Genomic DNA, 25,942 nt, shown 5'->3' with positions numbered 1-25,942 from the left:
GTAATATTGTTCAGTAATGTTTAAGTGTTTCAGCTGGGTTTGCACAGTGGCTACCAAGCCTCATCAGAGAGTCAGAGAATGTAGCCCTCCAAGTAGCTGATTTGGAAAACATGACAGAATGTTTGGATATAAAGGTTTCCAGCACACTGCTTTGTGGGTTTTCTGCCTGTGGGAATAGTGTTTTTGAATGAATGGAAGGAAAAGGCCTAATTCCTGTTAAGGACTTCTGTGCAGAAGAAAATCAGAAGTCTTTTCTAAATATATAGCTTATGTTCTGAGCAGATGTGACATACCTTTGGGTATCTTGCATCGAACACAAAGTGCATTCACACAAAAAAGACATTTAATTATATATTTAGTAAATTATACTCAGCAGAAGGTAGACATTTGTGAAAAGTCATAGTTTAGCAAGTTAGTGAAGTTGCATAAAGAGGTTTGCCACAAACCTTGCAAGCTTGCCTTTTCCAAGAATGCATTGACAGTGTCTTTTTAAGTTAACTTTTGTGTCTGCACTGCCCAGGGCATAGTGCGTGCTTATTGAATGAGTATGGGAAAGAACAAGAAGTAGGCATCAGATGTGTGTTGAGACTGTATCCATATCAATGGTAATTTTTAATCATAGCTAGTGTATACACTGGTACGGTGGTATGGCTGCGAAACAAGTAGTCCCAAATATAGCAGTTTCAAACAACAAACATTTATTATGTCAGTTTTCATGGGTCAGGAGTCCAGGAGCAGCTTGGCAGGGTGATCCAGCTCTTGATCTCTGACAAGGCTAAAATCAGGCTATTAAGGTAATTGACTGGAGCCATCATCTCAAGGCTGGATTGGAAGAGAAACTGCTTCCAAGCTCACTCATGTGGTCATTGGTAAGATTCAGCTCCTTGCAGGTCATTGGAAGGGCCTCTGTCCCTCACTGAGTGTTGTCTAGAGCCCATCTTCTGCTCCCTGTCATGTTGGCCTCTCCGTAGGTCAGCTCACAACGAGGCAACTCACTCCCATCAGCAGGAGCAGTCTTCTGAGATCCAGTCTTGGAAGTGACCCCTCTTTACTTTGGTCATATTCTAATCATTCACATGAAATCACTGAGCCCCACTCTGAAGGGGAGGAGATTACAAAAGGAATGAACACCAGGAGCTGAGGATCACTGTAGGTCATTTTAGATAAGGTCTATAGTCAGAAGAGAACACGGGTGGTGTCCTGGGAGCACCTCCACAGGCAGAAGCAGGAAGCCCTATACTTCACAACGTGGTTAGCTTCTACACACCTGGTTTCAGCTCATGCCACACTTCTTCCAAGTGGGTTTGTGTGACTTCTTCCTTACGAGACTGAGTTCCTTAATGACAGGGGCCTTGTCCTGTTTGATTTTGTGAGTGTAGTACACAAGCTGTTTGACCCTCAAATATTTAAAGAATAATGGAACCCATGAATTAAAACACTTGCCTTCAGAGCAGGGCTAGGTGGTATTTGTTCTCTTAATTTGGGTTCACTGGTGGGACTAGTGGTAAAGAATCCGCCTGCCAATGCAGCAGACGTAAGAGACCTGGGTCTCTTCCTGGGTCAGGAAGATCCCCTGGAGAAGGAAATGGCAAACCACTCCAGTATTCTTGTTGGGGAAATCCCATGGACAGAGGAGCCTGGTGGGCTACAGTCCATGGGGTCGCAAAGAATAGGACATGACTGAGCACTTAACACAGAAAGCAGAGCTGGAAATGTGGAAAGTTAAAGGCAAGTTGTTTGAGAGGTGGTCTCAGGATGTGGAAGGAAAGCCTGATCCCTACAACGGGACCTCCTGAGACACGCATGGAAAGAGCGCCCCCCAGAGTCATCCATTGGAAGGACTCCTACTGGAAGCTGGAGGTATCCACCTCTGGCTTCTGTCCCCCTCTGTTGAAGGTTGTGTCTCAGAAGAATTGATTCCTCCTTACTCTGGGCCTCCCAGGCTCCCCTGGTCTTGCAGAATGCATGGGACAGAAGTGGAAAAATGCTTGATGGATGTGTTTGAAATGGGACAAAGTTATTAGCAGCAGGTTTGAGCTTTCTCTGGGTCCCCACTGCAGCTGAGGCTGATGTTGGAGGGGATCAGAGTGGGCCCTGAGAAAGGGGTTGCAGGTCGCCCTTGGGGCCCCTTACAATGGCAGAGGGCAACTGGGTCCATTACACTGATCAGAGGCCTGATCACACTTGGGGACTGTGGACCTTGATGGTCACAGAGGGAAAAGGAGGGAGCTCAAAGACCTCTTTGGCCGCTACCTGGGATATAAATGGATAACTCTCTTTGTACAGGGGTTTCTGGAAGCTTTATGCTATTTTACTTTACTGTTTCCACTTGAACAAAAGGACAACTGAGATGTTGATGTTTTGAAGAGTTATAATTGCCCTCACATATGCCAGTCAATGTCAGTGCTGTCCGGAGGAAGAGATTAGATGTTCCTGTGTGTTGTCTGTATCAGGAAGACGCATACTGCCTGATTGTCTTCCTGATTTTAAATCTGATTTACTTTTTATCTAATTTTGAATCCAGCACTGTGCGTTTGCATAGGGGGAGCCCTTCTGCCCACACTGTTGTAGGGAGATCTTCTGATTGTGCTTTTTATGAAATTGTCTTTGTTTGAAGTATTGACCTAGACAAGAGTTATGGTTACACGGTTACATGGCCAGCTGTTAAATGTGATCTTTTAAAAAATTTGAAAAGTTCATAAAGTAACTAAAAGGATAGAGACTGACGTAGCAAATACCTCTATACCTGACATCTAGAATTAAAAAATGTTTTCCTCTTGTCATTTTTCTTTAGTGTTTTTAATGAAAGCAATTGAACATCTTAACAAGCAAAAACTTAGAATATAAAAGAAGCATGACTGAGAACTCCTCTCCAGGCCTCTGTTCCCTTATCACACTTCCCAGAAGCGACTCCCATCGTCATTTTAGTGTGTATATTTCCAGTCGGTTTTTATTCTCATAAATATTGTGTGGCTTCCCCCACCCCAGAATTTTTTTTTAACTTATATTTATCTTGATTCAAATATATTTAATTCATTCATTTAAAATCCTGACTAGTATTTCATCTTATGGATATACCACAGTTTCCTTTATTCTTTCCCTTCATAAAGATGTTAACTGTTCCTAGTTTTTCGTTTGTTTGTTTTTACTATTATAAGAATGCTTCAGTGGCTATTCACGTATGGATTTCTTGCTGCCTGTGTATAAGAAGTTTAGGATATGTGCCAAGAAGCAAAATTGCTGGGTTTTATGGTATACACGTTTTCAACCTAATAGATACTGCTAACATTTTTGCTAAAGTGCTTTAATCAGTGTACACTTCTACAACAGATTGCTGTTCTCCTTCACACCCTCCAGTACCTGGTATTTTGAAACTTTTAAGATTTTTGCTGTTCTGATTGGTGTAAAGTGACTATTGTGCTCTTTTATTTTGAATTATATGCTAAAGCTGAAGCTCCAGTACTTTGGCCACCTCATGCAAAGAGTTGACTCATTGGAAAAGACTCTGATGCTGGGAGGGATTGGGGGCAGGAAAAGAAGGGGACGACAGAGAATGAGATGGCTGGATGGCATCACTGACTCGATGCACGCGAGTCTGGGTGAACTCCCGGAGTTGGTGATGGATAGGGAGGCCTGGCGTGCTGCGATTCATGGAGTCACAAAGAGTTGGACACGGCTGAGCGACTGACTGAACTGAACTGAAAGAGGTTGTGTATCTTTTTATGTCTAGTGGCCATTAGGTCTCATCTTCTCTAATCTGTGGGTCTTACCTTATGCCCATTGTTTTTATTTCCTTTTTCCTATTTATATATTTTATATATTAGGAATATCTAATTTCAGTCTGAAAGTTAAAGTTGCTCAGTTGTGTGTGACTCTTTGCGGCCCCATGGACTGTAGCACCCCAGGCTCCTCTGTCCTTGGAATTCTCCAGGCAAGAATACTGAAGTGAGTAGCCATTCCCTTCTCTAGGAGATATTCCTGACTCAGGGTGGGTCTCCTGCATTGCAGGCAGATTCTTTACCATATGAGCCACCAGGGAAGCCCAATTTCAGTCTAGCCCTCCTTTAAAATTTATGACATTATTCAGAAGGCTTAAGTTCTGATACCGTCTAGTTTATCAATCTTTTTGTGAGAGTTTTGCATTTTGTAACTGTGTAGGAAATAGGTTCCTAAAAACAGGTCATAAAAATATCTCATACTTCACTTTTTCTTCTAAAATTTTTAAAGTTCTGTTTTGACATTGTTTCTCATTATCCTTCTTATTTATTTCTTAATGTGGTGTGTAGTGTGAATTAAATTAATTTTTCCAGGTTGAAAGTGATTTTTCACCATACTGATCTAATGTATCTTTTGCTCGTGTTGTTTTTTTGCTCCCTTCCCATCTGTGTAAGAGTCTGTTTGGGGGTTCTCTAGCTAACTCCAGTAAATACTATTCTCCAGTGAATACCACATGATTTAATTACTACAATTTTATAATAAATCTTGACTTCTGGAGGACAAGTCCCCTCTTCTTGTTCTTCTTTTATTTGGAGTTGATATGTATATTTTTTGACTATTTAGACTTCTGGATGACTTTTAGAACTCATTTGTGTAAGTCCACCAAACCAAATATACTTAGAATTTTTCAATTAGAATTCTGATGGCTCTTCAGATAAATTGGGGAAGCATTTGAGTCTTCCCATCCATGTATGGTATATGTCTCCTATAATTCTGATATTCACTTGTGCCCATTAAAGTATTTTATAATTTTTACTGTACAGGTCTCATTCATCCTTTTCTTTTACACTGTTTTTTGCACATTTATTCTCTTTTTAATTAGCATATACATTGCATTAGTTTAAATTGTACAGCATAATAATTTGATATATGTGCATGTTGTAAAATAATTGCCACCAAAAATTTAGTTAACATTTGTCACCTCACACAGTTACACACTTTTTTCCCCTGTGATGAGAACTTTTAAGATTTAATCTCTTCAGTTCAGTTCAGTCGCTCAGTCGTGTCCAACTCCCTGCGACCCCACAAATTGCAGCACGCCAGTCCTCCCTGTCCATCACCAACTCCTGGAGTTCACTCAGACTCACATCCATCGAGTCAGTGATGCCATCCAGCCATTTCATCCTCTGTCGTCCCCTTCTCCTCCTGCCCCCAATCCCTCCCAGCATCAGAGTCTTTTCCAATGAGCCAACTCTTCGCATGAGGTGGCCAAAGTACTGGAGTTTCAGCTTTAGCATCATTTCTTCCAAAGAAATCCCAGGGCTGATATCCTTTAGAATGGACTGGTTGGATCTCCTTGCAGTCCAAGGGACTCTCAAGAGTCTTCTCCAACACCACAGTTCAAAAGCATCAATTCTTCGGCGCTCAGCTTTCTTCACAGTCCAACTCTCACATCCATACGTGACCACTGGAAAAACCATAGCCTCGACTAGACAGACCTTTGTTGGCAAAGTAATGTCTCTGGTTTTGAATATGCTATCTGGGTTGGTCATAACTTTCCTTCCAAGGAGTAAGTGAAAGAAAGTGAAAGTGAAGTCACTCAGTCGTGTCTGACTCTTTACGATCCCATGGACTGTAGCCTACCAGGCTCCTCCCTCCATGGGATTTTCCCGGCAAGAGTACTGGAGTGGTTTACCATTTCCTTCTCCAGGGGATCTTCCTGACCCAGGGATTGAACCCAGGTCTCCTGCATTGCAGGCAGATGCTTTACCCTCTGAGCCACGCGTCTTTTAATTTCATGGCTGCAATCACCATCTGCAGTGATTTTGGAGCCCAGAAAAATAAAGTCTTAGCCACTTGCAAATATTTAGTACACTGTTATTAATGGTGGTCACCATGCTGTGCATTATATGCCCAGGACTGATTTACAGCTGGAAATTAGCACATCTGACCACCTTCACCCATTTTGCCTACCCCCTCACACTCTGCCACTGGCAGCCACCAAGCCGTTGTGTTTCTACGAGTTCCATTTTTTAGATTCCACATGGAAGTGAGATTATACAGTATTTGTCTTTCTCTATCTTATTTCAGTTAGCATAATGCCTTCCAGGTCCATCTGTGTTATCATGGATGGTAAGATTTCCATTTTATGGCTGAATAGTATTCCATTGTAGATATATATCACATTTTCTTTATCCATTTATCCATTGATAGACACTTGGATTTTTTCCATGTCTTAGCAATTGTAAATGACGCTGAAATGAACATGAAGGTGCAGAAATTCCCCCCCAAATTCCCCCCCAAATGCCTGGAATGGGAAAACAATAGATATTAGTTATTAACCGTATCAAGCTGGCTCTCAGGAATTGCTTATTTATTGCACATCTAACGTCCACCCACTTCGCTTCCGGTTTTAAACTCCATGTAGTTGATTGTGTGAGAATTTTGAGCATTTGTGAATGAACACAGCCCGAGAGCCTAGACCCCAGAGTTCCAGGCTTTGTGGGATCAGCAATGACTCAGATCCCCTGTCTGCACAGAAAGAAATCACCTTTAACAGAAGCATACAATAGGTGCTATCAGTTCCTGCATTCCAAGGCAAATCCTAGACTAACCTCTGAAAGTGGCTGAGCAGTGACTACAGAGCAGCAGCAGAAGGCCGCGTCGCTGACCCGCAGACCTGGGGCTGTGCTTTGCTACCCGTTACATCGTGTATCCTGACCGCGTTGCACAAGCCCTGTCCACCCCTGGTAACACAGTGACTTTCCCATGCTGTCGGGGTACTTCCACTCTGATTGTCCCAGTCGCCCAGGGGAATGCAAAATAGGAAGGAAACATGCTAAACAATCAATGAACAAAGTTGTTTTTTTTGAAGTGAGAGGATGGGAAGTGGTAGGAGGGAAGTGCTAAAGCCGGGGGAGAATGCCGGCAGACGACAGAAAGACAGAAGCAGAGGAAGCTTTGGGGAAGAAAAACAAGAAAGGCTGCTGACGAAAAAATACTCCAGCAGAAGAAGGAAAAGGTGCTCCTTGCCAAGGAAAATGTGCTAATCTTATGCAGCTGAAACAGATATTTAAAGAAACATTGTAAGACTTCTGTCTTTAACTCCTTAATACTTAGGGCTTCCCAGGTGGCTCAGTGGTTAAAAAAATCTGCCTGCCAATGCAGTAGACACAGGAGACCCTGGTTTGATCCCTGTGTTGGGAAGATCTCCTGGAGGAGGAAATGGCAACTCGCTCCAGTATTCTTGCCTGAAGAATCCCATGGACAGAGCAGCCTAGCAGACGACAGTCCATGGGGATTCAGAGTCAGACACGACTGAGCCACTGACCTCGCAGGCCTTAATACTTAATCTTGAAAAAAATATGTAATCTAAGGCACTCCTAGAGGAATCAGGGGTCCTCTGTGATTTCCATTAAGAACAACACTTCTCTAAGTGTGAACTTGTCTTCTTCTGCAACAACAGAAAACCAAGGTAACATATTTTACTGTCTATATCAAATTGCAAGGTCCTTAGAGGAGAGGAAATATTTTTGTGACTATACATTTTTAAATAGTTAACAGTTATATGGGGCACTTCCTGTCACCTAATTCTCTTGCGTATTACATAAATTAACTACTATCATCCTCCTAACAGCTTTATAAAGTGGGCATTCTTACTAACCCCATTTTACAAATGAGAAAATAAAGGTATACAGAGGTTTGAAATGTGTGTGGCTGACATCACAGAGCTTGTAAGACATGAAGTTGAAATTCAAATCCGAGCCGATTGGTCGTAGTTTCCTTTTATCCACTACCCCAAAGGATCTCTCACTGGTTGTACTCCATCAGTAAAATATATTGAACCATGTATTGAAGGTAGCACTGATTTATCACTTTGGCTTTTTAAGTTCTGTGACCTCAGGTATGCTGAGATGTTTCATAAAGGATGTGTAAATACCTACTAAAACCAAAACCTTACTGCTCTATTAGTACAGTTCTAAGAGATAATTGTGACTTGCAGTCACACTCATGTCCTGGCTTCCCTTACACAGCAGGGCAGCCTTCATCCTACCGCCGCTGCTGCCGTTCACCCTGAAGAGCGTGAGAAGCTCAAGGGCCATCCTGTCCCCATCAGATGTTCTTCCACTTGCACTTACATCATCATTTCATGTGATATTGCACTCGCTGACAAGCTTTCACCCGACTTCTCCAAAACCAGTGGCTGCACATAATTCACTCTTTAGTAGCACTACTTTTCAGTTATCTTTGAATTTGATAAAAATAGATGGCAAGATACAGATACCCTTTGGAAAACTGTTGCATAGTCTGAAGACTTCAGTCTTGTGGAGGCAGCTGTTATGCCCATTTTATAAATGCAAACATCTGCGGCTCTTGGGGAACCTTTTCCAGTATGTTTGGGTGCCTTCCACACTTGCTATGTACCCCGAAAGGGCAAAGCCTAATATGTGGAAACTCTAGTGGAGAAACCAAAATTCGATATTTTACATTCTCCAGATAAAAGTGGGTTTGGGTTCAAGAGTTCAATAAATGGAATTACAGCAATGTGACCTGAACATGAGGCTCTTGCTTTTTTTGTACTTGTTTAAAAAGTTCATGTTTTCTAAGCATCCAGGACCTTATTAATGAAAGTGACAAGATAAACTTTCATCCATATACTGTCCCCCAAGAATTTATAGTGATTCATCTTATGGTTTTAAAAAAACAAAAACACAGGCTTGTCATTGTGTTACGGGTTAGCAGAGTTACATCAGGTGTTCAGTGTTGTCATGATGGTCAGCTGTCTATGTAGGCATTTCATCTCTTTCACACAGGAATCTGCAATAAGCAGCGACGAGATGATGGGGAGAGACAGCAGTTAAACTCTCTCCTACCTTCATGTACAAAGCCAGGTTGCTGCTTCCCCCTTCCTGGGCCCCTGACCATTCTCCCCATGGCTTCTAGAACAGATGAAACAAATCAAAATGCCTTTGAGGAGTCTAGTGCTTCCCTTGGCTTAATTTAAACCCCAATCAAGCCTAATTATCAGAACCATATTACTTGCCGGCAATAATTCGCTTTGGGTGCAACTCAGAGCTGAGTTGAAAATTTTATTTTGCCTTCAGAAAATTGGTTTACCTTTAAATTCCACCCCCCGCCCCCAGACTTCCCTGTGGAAAATTGGTCCTCTTAATTTAGGTATCTTGTAATTTTTCTCATTAAAAAAAGTATGGCATGTGATATCATTAAATTTTTTTTTTTTTTCGAAATTGAAGTGACTTAAGTGGGTTGACATATGTGCTGCAGCATAATTGTGCTGTGTTTTTGGAGCTCAAGTCAGTAATTACATCCATAAACTTATTGTCACTGGTAGAATATGTTAACTGGTCTTCGACACAAAATTCATTAATTTGAATCAATATGTAATGTTCTGAAATGCTCTAACAAAGGATCGTTGACAGATATAATACGGTCTCAGACCCAAACATTTCTCTATGAATGGCAGTAAATGTAAACATTCTCTAAATAGCAGGTCAGTACTGTGATTCCCAAAACACACACATTATGAAGTCTGAAAGAAATCTGAACTATGACATGATGCCAGTAAGTGAATTCACTTGTTTTTAAAACAGGATGTCCTGGATATTTTTGATCTTTACAACATAGAGCTAACTTTCAGAGAAGGTCTTGGAATTTCAAGCGTTCAGATGCATCATGCCTCGTTACAGATGGGGATGCTGGTCCAGGGAGGCTGAGTGACTGACGGGGAGGAGACCAGCCCCCAGCTTGTCTTTTCCCACTACCCCTCAGAGAGTGCCAGAACGCCCTTCTCCTTGGAATCGTAGTGGATTAGACGCAGACTAGCTTTTCTACTTTCCTAATGTGGAATAACTTTAAAAGGCAAATGGAAATGTGCCAGTGTTGGGAAGTAAATTTGAATTCAAAGCAAGAATTTCATCAGAAATCCAATCCCAGGGTTTTCTTTTGATTTGACACTGCAGACCTACCAAAATTACATTAATGTGAAACCTTGACAAAAGAAAAATCCCCTTCATTAGATATGTGGTGCTTCATAGATAATATCTAGTTCACCCTTTCAGCATTTCTGGGAAACGAAAGCCAGAGAAAATAGGTACCATGTGACTTCAGAGGGGTGTGTCCAGCATGCCCAGTGCTAACGCACAGCCCAGGTCGGTACAGCCAGGGCTGGTTTGAAGGTGGAACAACACATGCTGGGGAATAAACTGGAACTTGGCAAGGAGCAGAGAGAGAAGGGAAGCTGCCCCTGTGGTTGCAGCTGGTAACTTGTGCTCTGAGATGCAGTGGGGAGCTTTTGTCTTTTCTTTGGCCTCCAATGAGTTTGCACCTCCCTCTCTCCCTTCCTTTCCCCTACTTCTCTTCCTCTCTTGTCCCCTCTCTTCATCTCCATCCTCCCTGCTCCTTTCTTGCTCTCTCTCTACCTCTATCCCCCTACTTAAGGGGATACCTGCATCTCCCTTCTGGCTTTGGGGTGTCTGGTTCGGTTTGGCCCAGGGGAGGAGCGATGATTGGAGGAAAGGAGGCAGACATAGAAAAAGTGATGGAAGTCACTGTTCTCTGGAGGGATGCTCTTCTGCAGATGACCCTCCACACCTAGCTCTCCTTTCCAGGTTCTGGAAGCAGCGCTCTTCCTTTTGTCTTCTGACCTAGGGGAGGTGAAGGAACCCTCCCCCTAAGTAATTCCTATGTCAGAATTTTCTCAGACCACCTCCTCTGAGGGTGCCCTCTGTTTCCTGCAGAAACTCTGACTGAAACACGGGGTATGGGTGAGCTGATGCTTCATTTAAATACATGTGCTTCATTTGTCATTTTGATAATTATTTAAAATTATTTATCCAGCATCTACCAAGGGGCAGAACTATTAAGACAAAGTTCCTGGCATCACAGAGCTTACAGAAAAAAAGACAAACACATACAAGTTACAGTCAAGCAGTAATAACTGTTATGAAGTAAAGGAGGACAGGGAAAGGGAGTTGTTGACTTAAAAAAATACACAACGTGTGCGAGTTGTGAGTTCATTTTTATTTGAGGCAGAACGAGGGCCTCAGCCTGAGAGTCGGCACCTCAGATAGCTCTGAGAACCTGCTCCAAAGAGGCAGGTGGGAGATCAGCGTATAAGTGATTTTGGTGAAGGGGGAATACATGCAATCAAGCACATATTTTTTTCAGGTTTCTGCTAGTCACAAACAGCAGTCATCACCATGAACGATTTTAGTGCTTTTCCAGATATAAGGCAATACAAGAAATGGACTCATAACTGGCCCCTTAAAGTATCTAACTAGTGGAAGACCTGTCCCGCTAGTTCTTCCCTGAACACCTGCTCGCATGCTCAGTTGCTCAGTCATGTCCAACTCTCTGCGACCCCAGGGACTGTAGCCCACCAGGCTCCTCTGTGCGTGGGGATTCTTCAGGTAAGAATACCGGAGTGGGTTGCCATGCCCTCCTCCAGAGGACCTTCTTCCCAACCCAGGTCTCCTTCACTGCAGGTGGATTCTTTACCACCCGGGTCACCAGGCAAGCCCTCCCTGAGCATAGAGTACCTCTTTTCTGATCTCCACTCTGAGCTTCTTTCCTGGGGTGTTGAAAATCAGCAGCTGCAGCAGCACATGATTTAACTCCTTGTAGAGGTAGGTGGCAAGTGCCAAGGTGTAGTTGACAGAGTGGTGGGTCCCCTTAGAAGAGGGGATAGGTGAAATTTCCAGAATTGAGTGAATAGGCTATAATTTGCAAAAATTAAAAAAAAAAAAAAGTTTTTTTTTTTTTCAGTGAAGGACATCTCCAGGACCCTGAGCTGGGAAGGGGCTTGGAGGGCTCTAGGAATAGCACAAAGACCAGCGTGGCTGCAGTGAGTGAGGGAGAGCCCCTGGAATTCAGAAAACATGCAGGGTGGGTTGCCTGCTGCTTTACAGGATCCAGAAGGACCTGGGGTGACGGGAAAGAAAAGGTATGGAGAATTTGGAAGATAGTGATATTATTTATATATTTTATTAGGGTGGCTTTGTCTGCTATTGGGAGGACAGACTCATCAGAGGCCCAAAGTAGCAGAACACAGATAGGAGTTTATTGCTGGTATATGGATGAGTTGGATGGTGTTATTGGGTTGAATTGCATCTCCCCCGCAGATATGTTGAAGTCTTAGAAGACTTAGAAGAGAAAAACATTCTCTTTTTGAGAATGTGTCCTTATTTGGACATAGGGTCTTTACAGTCAGTGATCAAGTTAGCAAGAATTTTTTGCAAGATCTCTAATCCAGTATAACTAATGTCCTTATAGTTAAGGAGATATTTGGATGTAGCGACAGATGCACAGAAAGGAAAAGTTAAGAGACATGGGACGAACATGGCAGTCTAGAGCCAAGGAGAGAGGCTGGGACAGAGCCTCCCCTCACTGCCTTCAGGAGAAACCAGCCTTGCTGACACCTTGATTTTAGAGTTCTAGCCCCTAGAACTGTGAGGTGGTAGGATCTTGTTGTGTAAGCCACCCCATTTGTGGGATTTTGTCACAGCAGCCCTAGGAACCAAAGACAGAGAAATGACTTGGAAGAGATTGATAATGGTCAGAAGGCTTGAATTTGAGACGCATTCTGCAGTTAACACCAGGAGGATTTGCCGGATTGGAGGCAGGTGGTGGGCTTGATGTTTGGCCCGTGGGAACTGAATTTAAGGATGGGATGGCCGGTGACCCCTAGGTCATTGGGTGAGTGGTGGTGCCCTTTCCTGGAGATTAGGAACACTGAGGATGATAGACTTGGGGGACAGAGGTCCAGAATTGGGTCAGGGACTTGTGAGTTTGTAGTCCCTGTTTGACATCTCAGAGTAGGCAGTTATGGAGGTAGGGGAGATGTCATAACAGAGTCATAAATGGTGACCAGTCCCTCCCCCAACACTGCAGCGCCTGGCCTCTCACTTCCGTGAGCTGCGACTCCAGGCGTCGTGGGCTCCACGGGTGTGCAGAGATGATTCTCTCAGCACACAGGTGCTTTATATGATGTTTAATGTATTTTTCTTAATGTTTGTATGCTCAGGCATGTCCAACTCTTTGTGACCCCATGAAGTGTAGCTCCAAGCTCCTCTGTCCATGGGATTTCCCAGGCAAGAATACTGGAGTGAGGTGCCTTTTCCTCCTCCAGGGGATCTTCCTGAACCAGGGATTAAACCCACGTTTCCTGTGTCTCCTGCATTGCCAGGTGGATTCTTTACCACTGCATCACCTGGGAAGTCCTTTTTTTCCTAATATATACTAGGGGAAAAAAACAAAACAAAACGTAACTAGCACAACCAAGCTATGATTTCAAGATGTTATTACTTAGGCCATCATTAAAATTTGAATATATAAGTTTTTAAAAACCAGAGTCATCTTTTTAAAGAAAACAATTAAGAAATGAGTAGTATCATATATTTAGCAGATGTAATAGTATACGTTGTATGTGGATATGGGGGGGGGGGAAATAAATGACTAAAGTCTGGGACACAGTCTAAAGCCTTTGTAAGGAGTTACTAGGTGATGCCTACCTCATGACAGTTTTTGTTTGTGTTTTGGCCACATGTCATGCAGGGGTCTTAGTTCCTAGACCAGGGATCAAACCTGAGCCCCTGCAGTGGAAGGGCAGGGCCTTAACCGCTTTGTTCTGTTCTGTTTCCTTTTGTTCTAACTGCAAGTCAAATCAGTAGACTTAGTAGTAGAGACCAGCATTTGTTTAAAAAAGAGTTAAACTAGATCAGAAAGTAGAGCATACTGCTGGTGGTATTTGGAGGCATAATTTCATGATGCAAACTGTCTTTCTCAATGAACATCGCAGCGAGAAGTTAGCAAGTCTCTGGCTTTGCTTCCATAGTTGCAGGTATCACTTCCCTTGTCCTGTTTTGGCGACTCTCCTCTTGAGCCAACTTGAAAAACTTGGATTTGTAAGGAGACAAGAAAAAATGATGTACTTTCATCTTTACAAGGTCATGAATAGTTTTTCATAACTATTTCATAACTCCTCTTTCATAGGAGGTTTTCATAAATTACTGTGAGATTAGTTCCACGAGTTTTAGAAGCCTATGATATCATCATCGAAAATATGTAGCCCGTTTCTTCCATGTTCATTTGGGTTTCTGATCCCTATTTTGATACACCTGGTAATTGCTAGATCTCCCAGCTTGTGAATTCTTACAATCGATTTATTTGCATAGAGTTTTTTGACTGCAGGGTCCTAGATTGCTTTATTGATGTGCCTTTACCAGGACCTGTTTGCAATAGCTTTGCTGTACATACTTAAGTATAATGTTGAGTAAGAACTTTGATTGAAAGTGAAATATATTTATTCAAACGAAAGGATGTCTCAGGGTTGTGTGAAAATGCTTATTCTTATACAAGAGTGCATGTGATTCTTTTCAGAATTAAAACTCCTTTGAATGGATTTTTAAGAAGTCCTCTAGGAGCCCTTGCAGCAATTGTGTGATATTTCTTCTTTTTTTTTTCCTTATGATGAAATATCTAGGCTGGAGATGTCTAATGAGATATTTCTTTAAAAAATAATGCCAAAATTATACATACACTTAGTTTTAAATTTTCCCTGTGGCTCTAATTTTGAGATAGAGTAACTTATACCTGAATTAAAGAGTTAGGCGTTTAAATAATCTGATGTCAGCCACTGAATTCATTGGGCACCCATTATTTCACACCTGATATACTGTTTTCCACAGAGCATTCTTCTAAATTTGTTTATGTGATGCAAATTAGGCTAAGTACTACCCCATCAGATCTGTAATGTTTAGGGAACAATAATTTCTCTAAAAGTATAGTTTGCAGTGTTCAGGGATGTTTATATTTCTAAAATGACTTAACGGGAGAAGCCTTGATGAAAGCATTTAGTATGGAGCTGATAGATGTCTCATTAAGTTTCCAGAAAATGCACATGTAAACACTTCTTTAGTCATCTTTCAATAGTTTATTTACATAACTGAGGGCTGCTACTTTTATTAGTGGTGGTTATCACAGCAAAATGATTTAGTAAGTGGACCTAAGTGAGAGAAGACACTTCTGTTTCTAGAAACTACTGGTGAGGAATCCAACCCTCCTCCTTGGCCCCCTACCCTGGCAGCAAAGAGCTTCTGTTTACATATGTAAATAAGTCATTCAGTTGAGAGTCCCTTTGCATCCAAGGTCCAATCTGTTATTTTGCTGATGTTGATGACATTAGCCAGGAGGTAAAGGGTACCAAGAAACTGAAGTCTCAGCCTGGAATGACAGATACCGGAGACCAAAGTCTATCTTTTAAGAGGAGAAGTGGATTCTTGGGACTAAGAATTTAGGAAAAGAAAATAAAGGCACAAATTTTGTCTTTAATGTTGGCCTGAGTGATAGAATTTAATGTTTCTCTTGAACATGGCCAGCTATACGAATGAATATGCTGTGTAAGGATGTTGGTTTCATGACATCCTATTTTTGAGAGCCCTGTTTCCTATTTAAAGAATATAAAATGTTTCATAATTGAACTCATGAAGTTGACTTTGCTCAGATATATGTTGTTTGAACCTGTCTTGGATGTAAGAATCTGGCTTAAAATAAGAAAGGAAAACTTTTAAATTAAGGTCTCCCTAAGCAAGACTGCTGGGAGAAATATCAATAACCTCAGATATGCAGATGACACCACCCTTATGGCAGAAAGTGAGGAAGAACTAAAAAGCCTATTGATGAAAGTGAAAGAGGAGAGTGAAAAAGTTGGCTTAAAGCTCAACATTCAGAAAATGAAGATCATAGCATCTGGTCCCATCACTTCATGGGAAATAGATGGGGAAACAGTGGAAACAGTGTCAGACTTTATTTTTGGGGGCTCCAAAATCACTGCAGATGGTGATTGCAGCCATGAAATTAAAAGACACTTACTCCTTGGAAGGAAAGTTATGACCAACCTAGATAGCATATTAAAAAACAGAGAGATTACTTTGCTAACAAAGGTCCATCTAGTCAAGGCTATGGTTTTTCCAGTGGTCATGTATGGATGTGAGAGTTGGACTGTGAAGAAAGCTGAGCACCGAAGAATTGATGCTTTTGAACTATGGTGTTGGAGAAGACTCTTGAGAGTCCCTTGGACTGCAAGGAGATCCAACCAGTCCATCCTAAAGGAGATCCATGCTGGGTGTTCATTGGAAGGACTAATGCTGAAGCTGAAACTCCAATACTTTGGCCACCTCATGTGAAGAGTTGACTCACTGGAAAAGGCTCTGATGCTGTGAGGGATTGGGGGCAGGAGGAGAAGGGGACGACAGAGGATGAGATGGCTGGATGGCATCACTGACTCAATGGACATGAGTTTGAGTAAACTCCGGGAATTGGTGATGGACAGGGAGGCCTGGCATGCTGCGATTCATGGGGTCGCAAAGAGTCGGACACAACTGAGCGACTGAACTGAACTGAACTGAAAGTGAAGAAAGCAGCATGTCCAGTCTGTAATGAATTGAGTTCTTCTCAAAGGTTCCTGTCTAGTGCATAGCTATGGCTACCTTTCTACAAAGCCTTAGTAACTCAACACATGAGCCACTGACCACCACCAACTTTTTTGTCAACAATAGAATACAGTGTGACTGTTTTTGAAAAATTAAGATTAGGTTAAAACATGAGTCGTATGGAGAAAACCTTGCTGTGAGCTGTTCAGAATTCCCTTATTTCTCTCCCATGTGCAATTCATTAAAATGACATTAATACTCCAGGCTGTTCTTTGGTTTCTATTAAGATGTATTAGTGAAAAAGACAAAAAGATGTATTACTGGAATCTGTGTAAATATATTGATTATCTCATAGGCCTATTTGTTCACCACAAGCAGACTATTGTAACAGAGTCAGTGTACCTGAGAATAAATGAGACAAAATGGAGACCAGGTTTTAAAAACACACTGGCCCCCTCCATTCCCCTTGAAGGGTATGCTTGTGCTTTTAAACCAGCCTTTCAGTAACTGGGAGTTTAAGATTGAGGTTCTCAGTTTAATATCAGCATCTGCCCCCTGCTGAGTTTATGGTGCAATTAGCTAATTAAAAAAAAAATAACATTTTCACCTTGAAGTCAGGAGAAGAGCAATAAACCACAGGCTTAGGATTTAGTTAATTTGCACATTGACTGTAACTGTGTATTTAACGCCAAGATTAACTTTTTTTTTTTCCTGATGAGTGGGAGCCTGGCACTGCATACTGGAACTCTTAAATCAGTTATAATCATTCCACAGGGAGCTTGATAAGGGCAGATAATTCTATAGATATATTAATGAGGATAATTATTTATTTACATCTGGTAACTTTTTTAAGGAGAAAATGCCTTAAAATCACTTTCTGATAAACCATTAAATATAAAGGAGACTTCCGGTTAAATAAATAATCTGTGATTTAAAAAAATACTATTTCTCATGTAAAATCTGTTGCTTCTATTGAATAGAAAGTCATACTCAATTTTTGTTTGTTTGTTTTTCCAAATATTCAGGGACTTAATGAGAACAATTTCTGCTGTCAAAGCTTTTGGTATCTTTTCTAGGTCAACTAAGACTTAAAACTATTGCCTTGCATTTTTTTTTCCGGAAGAGGGTAGGGAAAGAATGCATGTTGGCAGGGCAGTTAGTAGGAAAAACATAATCCTGACTTGCAATCTGCTACTTATGACATTTCCTTTTTGAAAGGTAAGCGTTACACTTTGGATGCCGAAGCAGTGATAGTTGGCAATTCAAGTGGGTGTGATTGATCCATGTCTTTAAAGTAATAGCACTGTTATTCTTGGAAGAAAAAAAGAAAAGAATTCTCAAGTATGGTAATACAGACCCTGCATTTTTACTAATGTAGAAGGTCTTTTCACCCTCCTCTGTGAGCAGATGCTAACACTCATCTGACAGATACTTCACTCCCTGTGGAGAGGCTCACTTGGACCCGGGGCTTTACTCCCAGGGGTTTACAGACCATCTCTCTGTGGCTTTCATCTCCCTGTCCCTGAAGTCTCTGCCCACAGTGGATTGTGCTTGCTTCTTAAATTCTTGTTTACTGTTGCCCAGCTTTGAAAGATGGAAAAGTGAAACTCTATTCCATGCATGGGGGCCCCTATTCCAAACTTTTCCTTTAAAATACAATTGCTTGGGTTTCTTTTGGTGTGTGTGTTTGACATGGAATGAGCAGTGGGAGGTGTTAAGTCTTTCTCTGTGGTTCATTTGTCACGTGTGTGTATTTACAAGGGTTGATCTAAGGAAAAGACCACCCTTCTACACAGGTTAGGTTATAAACTTAATTCTCAATCTCTGAGCCAATAAAGCTTAATTGCATTCAGGGATAGAGCTTTTGGTGGCTGCCAGATACCAGGAATTCTGCCAGGATGACGAAGAGAGGAACTTCTAAGCCAAGAGAGTTTTCATGTTTGGGGAAAGATTGTAATTTCTGTATCTTTTTGGTGTTAACCACATGAGTGACGGGTTTAAGAATGTGTTCTGCTACACTCTAGGAAGAATGATTTCATGTTCAACGAAATCATGCTTCAGTTTTCCTTAATATCCTTGATATAATTAGAGACAGTATCAGGTAATAGGAAAATGCACACTTTGATGGGGAATGTGATACTGGCCTGTGTTTATGACTATCACACACATGCATAGGCAGGGCTGTTTTTAATAAAATGACTTGCACATGGCATGCACCTTTGTGGGCGAGGTGGCGGGGTGGGGGGGAGTTGTGTCATGTGTTTTTATTGCTGGATTTTAGCTGAAACAGACGTGTACAGTGCTGTTAAATGCTGTCCCTTTCCCTTTTCTGACCATTTCCCCATCATCCCACGCCCTGCCTTCTCCTCTCCCACCTCGTTCATCCCCATCTTCCATTCCCTGTCAGGAAGGGCAGCCTCCGAAGAGTCATTTCAACTCAGCCCGACATCGCCAGAGACTAGTGGACCCCGCTGCTTCAAAAGTGAGTGTGCCTGTCGCATGGTGCATGGCGGAGTGGTCCCTGTGACGAAAAGGGGGCTGTGGGCCTTTGTTTATGCTTGTGCCTTTCATGGTCTTAGAGGAGGCAAGGTCTTCTCTACTGATTGAAGACCATCCACATCAAAGGAGTTGTAGTGTTGAACCGCCAGACCTGGAAACCAGCAAAACCCTGCTAGGTAGCACCTGCTGGTTTCCGTGGTTGTAAACATTCCCCCCACGGCCAGTTTCAAGCAGCTGTGTGACATAGGTGACCACAGGGCTGGACAGAGGTGCCCCATAGAGCTCTGTTGTATCCAGACACAATTGACATGCTTCCACGTTAAAATATAGCAAAATAATTAGGAAGTGAACCGTTTGGGCTATCTCTTATCTTTATTTTCAATATAATGTATTTCATTGGAAGTTTAGATAGTTTTAATCAACAATAATGGCTGTTTTTAACAACCAGCTTGTAAAATTCCTGAAAATGTTCCCCAGCTGGTGTACCTGGGCTCTAGTAGAGCAGTTCTGCATATGATATATTTGTTGAGAATAGCTCAAGCCAGTTTCGTCATGTTCAGTTCTGATGGTCTACAGAAAAGTGGCTGAGGTTTTGAGCAAGGATTTGCTCTTCCTACACAGCCTGAGTAAGTCGCAAGTCTGTTCTGCTGCACACAGACTTTTATTAAAGATACATTTACTGGCAAACAGGCACAGAATGTCTCTGCAGCCTGTCCTGTAAACTCGGCGAAGGGCTCTGTGCTCAAGCCTTTTAGGTGCTCCAGCCAGATCTCTTTGGAAGGTTCCACTTAACGTGGATGAACTGACAGCTCTCTGGAGACAGGATGCTCTCATTTCTATGGTGGGCATCATTCACTGGAGTCCCTCTACCCCATCTGCTGAACATAAGGCCATGGCACAGCAGGGCCTCAGCGCCAGACCTAAGGGTCCAATTTACAGACCTTCGTAGATTCTTAGGCTCTGTTCATGCAAGGGTAGAGAGTATCTGTAAACTGACTTTGCCAGGCCACTTACCTTAAAGACCACTAGTGTCAACAATGAAAGCCTTTTCTAACATCCACTGTATTGACCAGGGGACCACGGATTTTGATTTCAGCAATGAAAACCCATTTCAGTACGGGCACATGCGTATACTGGTGTGACTGAGACATGGATACCTCTGATATAATGCTAGTTGACCACCCTGGGGGAGTCAGTGATTAGCATATAATTTTTAATCAATATATAATATTACATTGCCTATGTGGAAATATTTGGAAGTGGCCCCCAAATGTCATAGCATTTTGTGACATTTAGTTAGTACCTGGGGTGTCTCCTCCCCCCTCCCAAGTTCTAAACAACTCAGTTTGACTCAGGATCCTTATGATGAAGTCATGAAAGTTTGTGAGGGGAAAAAATAAACTAGCTCTGAATAAGTTGGATGGTTTCATCATGTAAGAGGTGAATCTTGCTAAGCCTAGTTCAGAGAACACCAGGTCCTTCTCAGACCCAGCCTAAGAGTTTTCATCAATGAGGCAGTAAAACATCCTGAGTTAAGCATATCCCTTGTTATACCCAGCATGTTTCTCTTGGTCAGTGGTGTGTTAAGGACTCAACTTGGCACATGCTTTTGTTCCTACTCTTTCTTTTTTCCTATGTTCGTTTCATTCTGCTGTGGCATTTTCAGAAATACTACTGTGCCTCACCATGCAAAGTGTTGTCTGTTATACTGTAAATTAGACAGGTTTCTTCTATTGAGTCTTTGTTGTTCCATTTTGTCTTGAGTGAGAATCATGGCTTCTTTTTCTAGACACGCTCTAAGAAGATCTCATTAAACTGCTAAAAAGAAGATGTCTGGTGCCTTAATGTGCTGTGTGAATAGGTTCAGCCAATATTCACAAATAGGCTTTAAAGGTCAAATCCTTTCTTCCCCCCAAATACTGCAGTACTAGAAATTTAAGAAAGGCCTAAAATTTTTTTCTAACCTTAGGAACTGATGAGGGGAAACACATTTGCCGTGTGGATTGGTTACTTGGGCAATGAATATAAAATGGAAATGCGCATTAGTGTGGCCAGTGACCTTTCGTTATAAGCACATTGGTGCTTAGACGCTACACTGCATTACCTTCAACTCAGTAACCTGAGTTGTTATAAAAAAAAAAACCCTGGCGGATTCTGGGGTCAGCAATAACTTAGAGTAAACAAGTTACTAAAGTTTTTGAGACTATGGATTCTGTTGAGTCAGCATCGCAATCTGGGGAGAAGTGTGATCAAGCAGAGATACTTGGCTTCCCATTAGCAGTGTGGAGTGGTGAGGAAGAATATCCTTGAGTGGGATGTGCATTAGGCTTTGTCATAAGCCATTTGTGTCTGTGGGCTGCCACATAACACTGAGCCCCCATGGCTCAAGGTTCTCTCCTCTATGAAATGCGTGTGCGTGCTAAGTCGCTTTAGTCATGTCAGACTCTTTGTAACCCTATGGACTGTAGCCTGCCAGGCTTCTTGGTCCATGGGATTCTCCAGGCAGGAATACTAGAGTGGGTTGCCATTTCCTTTTCCAAGGGATCTTCCCAACCCAGGGATCGAACCTACATCTTTTATATCTCCTGCACTGGCAGGCAGGTTCTTTACCACTAGCGCCACCTGGGAAGCCTGTAAAGTGAAAGTCACTCAGTCGTGTCTGTCTGTGATCCCATAGACTGTATAGTCCATGGTATTCTCCACGACAGATTACTGGAGTGGGTAGCCTTTCCCTTCTCCAGGGGATCTTTCCAACCCATGGATCAAACCCAGGTCTCCTGCATTGCAGGCGAATTCTTTACCAGGTGAGCAACAAGGGAAGCCCTCTATTAAATGAGAGTTTATTAAATAGTCTCTTAACCAAATTAAGGAATTATGTTTCTTTTTCATCAAGGCTTTTTATAGCTAGATACTTTCCCATTTAGTATGAGATTTTTGAATGACATTTCTCAGTCCTAAAATTCCTCTAGAAACAGCATCTTTCCTCATGAATTCCAAAGCATTATTTGTGGGCGGTCTTTTATCAGTGTTTTCAATGGATGTTAATTTTTTAAACAGAATTACTTTAAAGCTGTGGGGGAAAATATGGACCAGAAACAAGAGGCTCATTTTCTACTCAGGGAGTTGGCTTTTTTTTTTTTCAGCCTGAATTTTTTAATCTTAGTCTTTGAAAGCTTTTGAAAGTGCTCTGAGTATAGGAAAACAAGCTCTTAAATCTGTTTTATTTGAATAAGAGTTAAAGAGTGAAGGAGAAATCAAAGGTAAGTAATGTACCTCTGATTGGCTAAACTTGTCCACTGGGAATTTCTAAAATATATTTCATTTGGAGAATATGCTCACCTGTCTATCCCCCAGTATGAACCCTTCACACAGTAAATGAACAAAGAAGAAAACAGGCAGCAGGAATAATAGTTCAAAGACCACTGAACAGTTATTTGTGGAGCTGGTAAAGAATTCTGTTAAATAAAAATCAGTTTGATATGGGAGCATCAGGGACACGATCTGGGGAGGCAGGAGGTGGACAGAAAAGAACACGAGAGTGTACAGAGGATTAGTTTTCAAATCTCCTGGCATTTGAGCACAAAAGGATGATGAAGATTTATTCTAGATGAGCTGTCATTTTTCATTGGAAGCTTTGCTGGTCCAGAATAAATAGGTTCATAGAGCTCGTATTGAAATTTTGAGCATGTGACAATAGGTAGTGGTGGGCATAGCATCTAATAAATTTCAAAACCAGAAAGTGTTGTAATATTCTATCCTCTTAAAAAAAAAAAAAAAACCCTCCCTAAATGGACAGATATTCCAGCTAACCAAAACCCTGCATATGATTCTAAGATACATCACTTCAGTGTGCCACAGGGCTTGAAAATCCTTTATACTAATTCTCAGCGATTTCTCTACCTTTTTCTAATGAGAATAAGGTTTATAAAACCTGGGCTCTCCTGCTGGGAAAATCAGCCCTGAGCTATCTCAGAGCAGACCGTCTTCTTTTCTCACTAATATAAACCTTTTAGGATTGATCCTTTTTTTCATTTTTATCTCTCTGAAGAGTAAATGTCTCTGGGACCTTAGAAACCCATTGTTTGGAGGGGGCAAAAGGCTGCATTGACCAGGGTTCATAGTTGCAAACATGATGCAGAATAAAAGCCATGGAAATCATGATATTGTGTTTCTTTCTTTAATAACAAAAGAAATAGTTTTTTTTTTAAGCACTAAGGGGATAGGCTTTAAAATATTGAATATCTACATTTTAGAGCCTTATTATGGATTGAATTTTTGGATGGTAATTAACACCTTCCTAGTCCCAAGAGTTTCAAGTGTTAAAGGATAATTTCTGCTTTTTTGGAGGCTGTAATACTTGTTACTATATTTAAGGAGATATTAATAGAAAGATGGGGAAGGGACTGGGAAGATTGGTTGCCATAATTATTCTGGGAATATTTTAGTTATATAAAATGTTGTTACAACGTAAACTTTTTGTTTGCTTTTACAAAAGATTTTAGGGGTAGTACATTGCTGATAGAAAATTTTGAGGCAGTTTATAATTTTTGTTTGTACATCAGCTGTCTATGAACTTTTGGTCCTGGCTAAAATGGGTGTTGATCTCATATCTGAAACTTAATAGCTATGACATTGGGGCGGTTATTTAATTACCCTAAGAAAGCCTCAGTTTCTTTATCTGAGAACAAAATAGTATCCATCTCATGGGATTGTTTTGAGGATTAAATGGGAGAATGTATAAAAAGTTTTTACTGCACAGGTAGGGACTTAAGTGAAAGTCGCTCCATCGTGTCCAACTCTTTGCAACCCCTTGAACTATACAGTCCATGGAATTCTCCAGGCCAGAATACTAGAGTGGGTAGCCTTTCCCTTCTCCAGGGAATCTTCCCAACTCAGGGATCAAATCCAGGTCTCCTGTATTGCAGGCGGATTCTTTACCAACTGAGCTATCAGGGAAGCTCCAAGGCACTTAATGATAACCAAAAAATTGTAGCTATCCTTTAAATTATGATTATTCTTATTATGGATATCAGGTAATCATTATTTAACTTCTCTAAGATTTTTTTTTCCCTCATGTAAAATAAGGGGTTGAGGTAGAATGTCTGCATTGTTAAAAGTGTGTCCAGTTCTCCTTTTGTTTGATTGTCTGGTGTGTACTCAGCTGTGTGGTAGGCATAGAGGACTATAGCTTGTAGGATTTAGTTCTTACCTTTAAGAATATAATGTAATTGGGAAAGAAATAATGCAGAAACAATAATCAATTGTTTGGTCAACATATCCAAGCTGCATTAATTTCAAACCAAAGGACCTCTGTGGCCACAGTCAGAAAAGTCTTCCTGAAGCTTGTAGGTTTTCATCTGGGTCCTGAAAGAAGCAAAGGACTTTTTAAACCTTATGAGTGTGGGCATGAACATTGTAAGAATGCGTGAGGTAATGTGATGGGCCAGACTGGAATGGTGTGAACGAGGTGACGTGTTCCTGAATGGCTGTTCCTGGTGGGATGCAGACAGGCTTTGCCTTGGGCAGGTTGTTCTCATTGAAGTTCTCTGTACTAGTTGCATGGCCGAGGAAAAGTCTCTTGTTTCCTCATCCATACAGCTCAGGAATAACAATATCTACCTCATTGAGAATGTTGTTACAATGAAATGGTCTGGTGTCACCATTCCATAGAGTGATTGTGCTATTTTGGGGACAAAAATGACAGCTTTTAGCTAAATAAAACAGTCTGCCCTATGACCCAGCAATCCCATAGAATAGAAGTGGCCTCTGTCCAAGGACACAGATGCTTCATGCAGCCTTGTTGTTACACCAGAACATTTGGGGATACTGTGAGTGCACTGAAGGAGTGATTGGGAAAAGAGAGGGCATCGCATAACCCCCGGCAGTTAGAAGCCGCAGCCTTGAAAGGACATGCAGCAGTGTGGATGGAACTGAAAGCGTGTTACTCTGTGAAACCAAGCTTAAACAAATTCAGTTCTTTACTACCATGCTTGTAATGTTGACTAAAAATGCACATACAGCATACAGTTTACGGTTTCCAGGAGCTCATACAAATAGCTGATTGTCCATTGGGCACATTGCAAGGGTAGGCTGGAGGCAGATAAGAGGTGTGAGAAGGTTCTGTCCAAATAAACTAATGGGTGGGAATAATATTCTCCGTCTGAGGAGTATGCTTACCCTCTCCTGTACCCTTGAATTTCCCCACGAGAAAGTAGATAGACCAAGAAATAAGATGTAAGGGAGACTTGAAGAAGTCTCCAGAGGTGAAAGCAATGCTCCTATGCATCGTGGAGCAGCTGACACGTAGGCAGCCCCACAGCGTGTCCGCCTGCTTCTAGGTGCTGTACGCCTGGGACTGACAACTTTAGTCCTCACAGCATCCCCAGGAGGGCCGTACTGTTGATCACCTAGTGGCAGACGAGGCCACGGAAGCTTGCACGAGATCACACGGCTACTAAAACGGGAGCTGGGATTCGAACCCGGGATTCTTGGGCTCTTGGGATCCCTGTGCTTAACCGTCCTGTGTACTATGGCTGTAACTGAAGTGGTGAGGGAGAACCAGGCCTTTTTCTCCCGTGGTGTCCTTGGACCATGCCTCGCAGTTGCCACTACCTTCTTTTTGTGGAAACTGCCAATTGGTGTGTGTCTGTACTTGTATGTGTATGCATGTGTATAAAACTTTTTACACACATTCACAAGTATACAGCTTGATGAATTTACACAAACTGGACAATCCCATGTGACCAGCACCCAGAACAGAACGTGTTGGGCAATGCTGAAAAACCAAAACTTCTTTCACTTTTACTGGGCGTGAAGTTCCAATTGCTGGAAAGCAACATCATGAAAAACCTAAGCCTTTTAAAAGCAAAAAACAATAGAAATATCAAAGATTCTGGAAATGGCTGCAGGTTTTGGGTGTTTGTAAGGTGTAGGAAAAGCCTTCCACCTTTTCTCGATTTTTACCACGGTTGCTTCTGTTACAAATAGTGGAGGACACAGACCACTCCTGAAGGAAAGCAGAAGGTTTTCCAATGAGTTTAGGGTCACCTCACATTATC

The 25,942-nt window shown here is 41.8% G+C and overlaps 1 protein-coding gene and 1 long non-coding RNA gene across 13 annotated transcripts in view; both read left to right on the top strand.

Annotated features, from left to right (window-relative positions):
* MAST4 (microtubule associated serine/threonine kinase family member 4) overlaps positions 1–25,942 on the top strand; it is a 613,695-nt gene that overhangs the window by 266,866 nt on the left and 320,887 nt on the right. For 7 of the 12 annotated variants that reach the window (XM_055554690.1, XM_055554691.1, XM_055554692.1 and 4 more), the window contains one exon: positions 18,793–18,867. The exons of the other annotated variants lie outside the window; for them this stretch is intronic. In XM_055554690.1, the coding sequence (XP_055410665.1) occupies positions 18,793–18,867 (75 nt within the window). The remainder of the gene's footprint in view (positions 1–18,792; positions 18,868–25,942) is intronic. 12 annotated transcript variants of the gene reach the window in all.
* On the top strand, positions 6,178–8,492 carry LOC129632945 (uncharacterized). Its single transcript, XR_008704766.1, has 2 exons — positions 6,178–7,411; positions 7,971–8,492. It is a non-coding gene; the product is annotated as an uncharacterized LOC129632945 (long non-coding RNA).

This window comes from Bubalus kerabau, chromosome 18 (genome assembly GCF_029407905.1).
Source record: "Bubalus kerabau isolate K-KA32 ecotype Philippines breed swamp buffalo chromosome 18, PCC_UOA_SB_1v2, whole genome shotgun sequence".
Classification (NCBI taxonomy): domain Eukaryota; kingdom Metazoa; phylum Chordata; class Mammalia; order Artiodactyla; family Bovidae; genus Bubalus; species Bubalus kerabau.
The sequence above is the reverse complement of the archived record's forward strand: the minus strand, read 5'-3'. Positions and strand labels throughout refer to the sequence as shown.